General features: G+C 37.9%; 1 protein-coding gene across 1 annotated transcript; it reads left to right on the forward strand.

The window, feature by feature from the left end:
* Nucleotides 1–852: 852 nt before the first annotated feature.
* Nucleotides 853–5,491, forward strand: LOC140944520 (semaphorin-5A-like). Its single transcript, XM_073393644.1, has 5 exons — nt 853–952; nt 1,049–1,210; nt 1,655–1,825; nt 2,746–2,916; nt 5,367–5,491. Exons 1-5 carry the CDS (start codon nt 853–855, stop codon nt 5,372–5,374), a joined length of 612 nt encoding a protein of 203 aa, XP_073249745.1. The 3' UTR covers nt 5,375–5,491.
* Nucleotides 5,492–6,632: the final 1,141 nt, after the last annotated feature.

Genomic DNA, 6,632 nt, shown 5'->3' on the forward strand with positions numbered 1-6,632 from the left:
ATAAGGCTGAATGTTGTCCCACTCGTAAATTGGGGGGAAGTATAAGAAAATACAAAAAAGAAATAACCAATATAAATGAAATGACTTAATAAGTACCCTCGATATTTTTCGTGCGGCACCCAACTATTTGCGTTAGTGATTAACCTGCAAACGTTTTTAATATTTTATTTTTTGACTTTTTAGCGCACATATTGTGTACATGTGGTACTTGTTGGCAAAACATTAATAACAAAACAAGAAAAGAAAAAAGAAAGAAATTGATAGATACTGAGTATAAAGTAGCACTATGAGGTCGTTAATAACTTCCGCCTCAGTAGTACCTCGACTAAGTCATTTTCGGTTTTGCCGTTTACAAATTAAACACCCGTTTACTCAAACTCGTCTTTTAAAGTCCTCATTTTTAGGTCTAAGAAATGGTAACTTATTAAATCAATTGAGGACAGCACCAGAGGTCAATATCAAAGGAGCATTTTCTAAAGTAAAGAAGGAAATTATAGCTGATTACAGTATTCCTCGACAAAAAAAGAATAGCCTTTTGAAAATTTATTATTCTGGTTATGCTAATATTCGAAATAAAGTTTTCAGTTCTCGCCTACTAACCTCGTAGTTCAGCAGCATTGGTAAGACAAACATCACGTAGACTCCAAGCTAAAAGAGCCAAAAAAAAGTTAACAGTCATTCAGTTAGTCAGGCAATGCTGAGTAACAAGTACGAGGTAAGAAAAGCTCATAAGTGAATTTAGTTGAAATCAGGCTTAACAAACAAAACATATTCGACTTGCATATTCAGCTACACTGTCTCTTTTAGCTAAAAAAAATCACCTCACCACGTTTTGATAAAAAGATCGGAACAATGGCTCCAAGACTGCGTTTGATTATCCTTGCCCTTTTTCTTGTGATGCTGGATGATTCTCAAGGGTGGAAGCAGTCGCGCACACAAACTCCTCCAATTTGTTCGTTAAGAGATTGGGCATTGACTTCCTGGTCACGGTGGATTGATTGCACTTTTTCGTGCGGTAAAATGGCAAGGCAATGGTGACAACGCCGAGCGTTTAAACTGACCAATTGCTTTGGATTTTCCCCATATCTATATCGTTTGGACGTTCTTGTGCAGATCAGGAGTTGCAATCAGCGGTGCTATAACGGTGGGACTCTGAAAGATATTTGGTGTAGTTGCAAACAAGGTTTCAGTGGAAGATGCTGTGAGAAAGGTGAGCAATATTGCTCTTATCTATTGAAACACCAATTATTGTGAACAATTTCAATAAAGCATATAGCGTAGACTATAGAAACGCACTTATATTCTTAAATTAACCCACCAAGAAACAAATCTGGGCGTCCAGTGATTACTTAAACCGCGGCCTAAGTTATAGACTTCGTTTCAATAACCGACCCAAAAAATAAATAATCCAATTAATTTTGTGCGATAATCAGAATAATCTTTGCGAAGTCATACCAGGGGTTTTGTCAGAAGGGCCTTGACTAGGTTCTCAGAACCTTAAATGAAACTTAACTCATACAGCATTCGTTTTATAAATGATTTATGTCTATTAACTTTGAATCATCCATTCTTTGACTGAAGTTTTCATTTCGTTTGCTTGCTCATACATTAATCTTTGTGTTTCGTCGTTATTCGTTGATCTTTTTATATATAGTCAATGGAGGTTGGTCGAGTTGGAGTTCATGGGGGACTTGCAGTAAAAACTGTGGAAAAGGCGAACAAAACCGTACACGAAGCTGCATAAATCCAACGCCTAGCAATGGTGGACTACCTTGTGCTGGACCATCTAAGCAATCTCAAGCGTGCGACTTACACCAGTGTCCGGGTAAGCGGTCATGTTATTACAAACTATTGCAAAGTACTTGTGATGTCCAGTGTTTTCCCACAGTTTGCTGTTAGGGACTTTAAGATCCAACGGCGCGGACGACAACGGGAACGTCAAAAAAAACAAAAACAAAAAAAAAAAAGGTAAATAAGGAAAACAACAACTTCGCACGTGCATCACACTTTTCTGTACATTTCTTTCCCTGCCTCGTACCCAGACGTCTCTCTTTCGATGAAAATGTGCGCGCAAAGGAAAGCGGGAAGGAGACAACGGGCAAGACGCGCTTCGCCTGCCGTCTGTACCCTTCCCATGGTTCCTTGCGGTTCATCACCAGTCACTCGCGTTTCGCGCTCGCCTCTGCCATGCGAAAAACGAAGCGCCTGAGGAGGAGGCTGTTTCTTTGCCGCTGTTGCACGACTACGACGCGAAAAAGCCCAGTTTCGCGCTTTATGGAGGACGTAAACAAGCAACGACGAAATTTTATTTCCCTTTCTGAGCTTGGATATCAGTTACTCGAAATTCAGCTTCACCAGAGTTCGACCGGCTACATTCAGTTTGACAAAGTAAGTGGATAGGAATAATCGCTCTTAAGACAGAAAGAACGCAAATTCACTTTTTAAGCGATATGACTCCCTGTTATGTCTTATGGTTCATCAGTACCAATCGAAGTCGATCCACTCGTACTCCTTTGAATTTACTAAAGGGGACTGAAGTAGTGTAATTCAATCCAGGGGTGACTTAAATTTAGTACATGAATGCCCGAAGAAAGAAGAGAAAAGGAAACCCTGTAACTCATAACAATTCAAATTCGTTACAAGTACTTTTAAATCAATCTCTTGAACGTGAAAGATTAATTTGGGTCCTCTCCTACTCGTTCTTGTGGATTGATTGATTTCTTTGATTTTTCCTTTTTCCTTTAGTGAATGGTGGGTGGTCAAGTTGGAGTAGCTGGACTTCGTGCAATCAGAGTTGTGGAATTGGTTCGCAGGAACGTTCTCGAAACTGTACACGACCATCCCCAAGTTATGGTGGAAAACCTTGTCAGGGAGCTAAGAGGGAAAAACAAATGTGCAACAAGCAGCCATGTCCTGGTAACAATGCATTACAATGAATACCTCGTATACTTGATAGCCTGATATACTTGTTATTTTTGACAACTTTGGGCCGTTATTAATTTTGTTGCTTGTCCTTCACAGATAAAAGATCATTTTTTCGAAGGTTTTTAAGTGTAGTTATTTCATGATTCACACCTTTTGTTTTGTTATTCAACAACCTTTATTAAACGTACAACCCTCTTGAATATAAAATTCTGGCCTTCACTAGCCCAATTTAAACTTAATTTCCAACAAAGCTGTAAACAATAAATGACAGTCAAAGTTCTTTTGAAATCTCAATCTTACTTGAAGTATCTTAGTCTGCTACACAGCCGTTTTTACTAAAAACGGCTGTGTAGCAGACTAGAAGTATCTGGGCGTTGATAATTTTTGCAATGGCCTAACATCTCTATGCTCGGTACACTCCATTACAAATTTATCTGGAATTCCTTTCTGCAGTCCCCGGGACGTTGTCGCACGCAGGCTATGGTTTGTGAATTGACCTTCAATTCCAGCGTCTTTGCATAACCTTTTAACCGATTCCCCCAGCATGTTGTGGTCTACTCTGTCTACTGGACAATTTCCATACCAAACAGCAAAATGTAAAACCCTTTTGACCCTTTTCTTATAACCTAACGCATATAATCTGAGGTCAATTTTAAAAAACTTGTACAAGTGTAATTTATACAAGTGTACATGTTGCTATTGTTTTGGGACCCTAAAACAATAAGCACACTCGTAAATTACACTTGTAAAAGTTTTATTAAATTGACCCCTGCTGTTTCCTTTAAAACTTACCATCATCAGAATACTTGAATCGACGTCTAGGAGTTAAATAAAACGTGTCCTTCTCCTGAACTCCATGATAACACGAAAGCATGGACCGGCCAACTGAATGATCGAACACGCCGATAAGATGGTCAAAACAACTGAACAAAGAAACCAAAAAATACAAAGCAAACTCTCTTGAGGACAACACAAAATGTTTCTCAAAACCTTGTCAAAATCTCACAATTTTGTAACTTCTATTGTTTTTTTTTTAATTCGATGAAGGTGTGAGCGTGCACGTGGCTAGTGCTTTGTTCTCTTGAACAAAAAGTCTTAATTATTGCATTATGGTAAAACATAGCCTCCCCCGCAGGCGTTTTTAGGAGAGATCGTATTTGTTCGCGATCCCTAAAGGAATACGGTCTCCCCTAAAAACGCCTGCGGGGGAGGCTAAGTAAAGCAGGGACAGAAAATTCGGTTCAATTTTTATAATAACAAGACAGACACACGTGTTTTCCATTTTACGGAGATCTATCAGGAATAATATCATGAAATAGGTCAGATAAATACCTTGAACGTCGGTATTAATCCATATACATCCCTTGGGCCTACGGCCCTCGGGATGAATATGGATTAATACCTCCGTTCTTGGTGTTTATCTCTTACATATGCTGTTCATGCCCGCACAGAGATAATTAATCAAGCATGCAAGCATCTACGTTGTAGCTTTACAACGAAGAACTTTACTATATTCTTTCATCTTTTTTATAACTTACTTGGAGTAGAAATTGCGCTTTGAGCAGAATACCCCCCCTCCTCCTCCCCAAAAGAGATTAGTCTTCGTCGTGAAAGAAGACATCGATTGTAAGCTTAGGAATTGGAATAAGTCTGAGTTTGGAGCACTGCTTCCTGTTCCTTTAATCAAATTGCATCGGTTGCATGGGGAGAGAGAAGAGCAAGCTAGTTGGAAATAAAAAGTGTACAAGTTCATGTTCCAAGATATTGTCACTTTTAATTGCAGCCATAACAAGGTCTTTTAAGGTGGCTCGACCCAGTATTTTTAAAGGCAAACCCTCCATCTTTGAATCTATTATACTTAAACAAATCGATCTGTATCGTAACAAAATTATGATACGTGGATAACACTTAGAATAAATTTATTATGGTATAGTTTTTTGAGCGATCGGAATAAATGTTGCGTGGTAATGACGTCACAATGGTTTTAGCTCTAAATCGAATTTCAGCCCTGTTTGGCATTTTCTTTTGAAATGTTTCACGCTACTCATTCTGTTCTGCGAAGTTTCACAAAATCTATGACGGGAATTTCGGGTATCTTGGAATTTCTATAAAAAGGTATAAATTATGCATGCACTGAAGACTGGACTTAATGCAGATAAATTTGCCACTTCATTGGATGTTTCCGAAAAGGTTCTGTAACTCATTCGTTTTGCAAATGACTCTTAGACAAGATAGAAGCCACTAAACGCAAGTAGACTTGCGCGATTTCGAAACACATGGAAAGATATGATATAAAACGCAATACTGAACTCTTTTTGTAATTTCTAAGGCTACCTCATATCCAACCTCGATCTGCAAAATTCTTCTTGTCACACCCAGTAGCCTCATTCAATAATTGAAATAGCTGGAGACTAATCTTCTATTTATGCTTTCTTTTTAAGGTATTTGATAAAGATGCAGATCCAAGTCGACCACAGAAACAGAAAGGAGGGGTCAGAAAAACAAGAGTACACAATAAAAATTGTTAAAGAGTTTTGCATTTAAGCTTTAAAAGGAAATAAATTTTATAAAAAAAAGTTTCGTGGCTCCATGTGATCAGGGTGCGATAATGTGGTTGCTAGATAAGCAGATGAAATTTTCATGGGAAAAGTTGCAAAGGAGTAAAACTTTGGTTTAACATCAACGACATTTTTCTCCATGCTATTTAGTTTTGGGAGAGATCCGATAGCCGTGGGGCATGAAAAAAATATTGGACTAATTATAAGCATTTTCAGATTTATTCACAGAATACCAATTTTAGCAAAATCACAGGTTTGCACAAAATGTCTTATTTTAATCTTCGGAACATTGAATCAATTCAACAGCACTAATGGATTCTGTATAGTTTTCTTTTACAAAATCAGACGGTGTGCGTCACGAGATTCGACCAATGCGTCATTTGTAAAGTGATTTTCGCGCTTGGAAAGAGCCGTTTTCAGAGGTATTTGTGATGAAATTTTCGCTTTATTCCAAGCTTGTGTAGGCAATTTCGACACTATACCGCCCTGGAAAGTTGTTGGAACACTTTATCTTGCTAGCAGTTGCGTTACTTTTAAAGATTTTGCTTTCTTGAGCGTTTGCGACGAGTTTGAATTGCTCGCGGTCATGTGCAAGCCGCCATCAGACGATTTGACTGTAATTTTCGCCGTTCTTCTTGGATTCATTCCTGGTTATACTGGTAGCGATTTTATCGGATTATTTCGGTCAAGTTGTTGCTTCAACCTTTCTTCTTTGTAAATTTCGGGGTCTACCCGGGTCTACCCCTGATAGTTTCCCCGTTATGAGGCGTTGAAAGTGTCTTGGAATGAAGAGATTGTCTCAGCGAAGTAGCATAACTCCCCTTACCAAACCATATGTATTTTGAAACTGATTTTAAAGTATTTAAAATGTATTTTCAGTATTTGAACACTATTTTCCTGTATTTTAATACTATTTGACAAAAAAATTTAAATTTTCGCCCCTGTTTGAAATATATCTTGAGTGTAGTTAAATTGTATTTCATGTAAAGGAAAACCTCTCTCATCAATTTACAATGTATTTTGTTTAATAAATATGATTAAAATAGAGTATTTAAAATGTATTTTGGGCATAGAACCAGTAACACTGTTACAAACAGAGTTCAAATAGACTATTTGAAATATGTTTTAAGGGCTTTTATGCTGACTGTA

Source organism: Porites lutea, chromosome 7 (assembly GCF_958299795.1).
Source record: "Porites lutea chromosome 7, jaPorLute2.1, whole genome shotgun sequence".
In the NCBI taxonomy this organism is placed as follows: Eukaryota; Metazoa; Cnidaria; class Anthozoa; order Scleractinia; family Poritidae; genus Porites; species Porites lutea.

Bases quoted from the DNA above. Each gene is read 5' to 3' on its own strand.
- LOC140944520 (XM_073393644.1), top strand. From the start codon at position 853: ATGGCTCCAAGACTGCGTTTGATTATCCTTGCCCTTTTTCTTGTGATG. The intron at 953-1,048 runs GTTCGTTAAGAG...GACAACGCCGAG, and splicing joins CACACAAACTCCTCCAATTT to CGTTTAAACTGACCAATTGC. The intron at 1,826-2,745 runs GTAAGCGGTCAT...TTTTTCCTTTAG, and splicing joins CGACTTACACCAGTGTCCGG to TGAATGGTGGGTGGTCAAGT.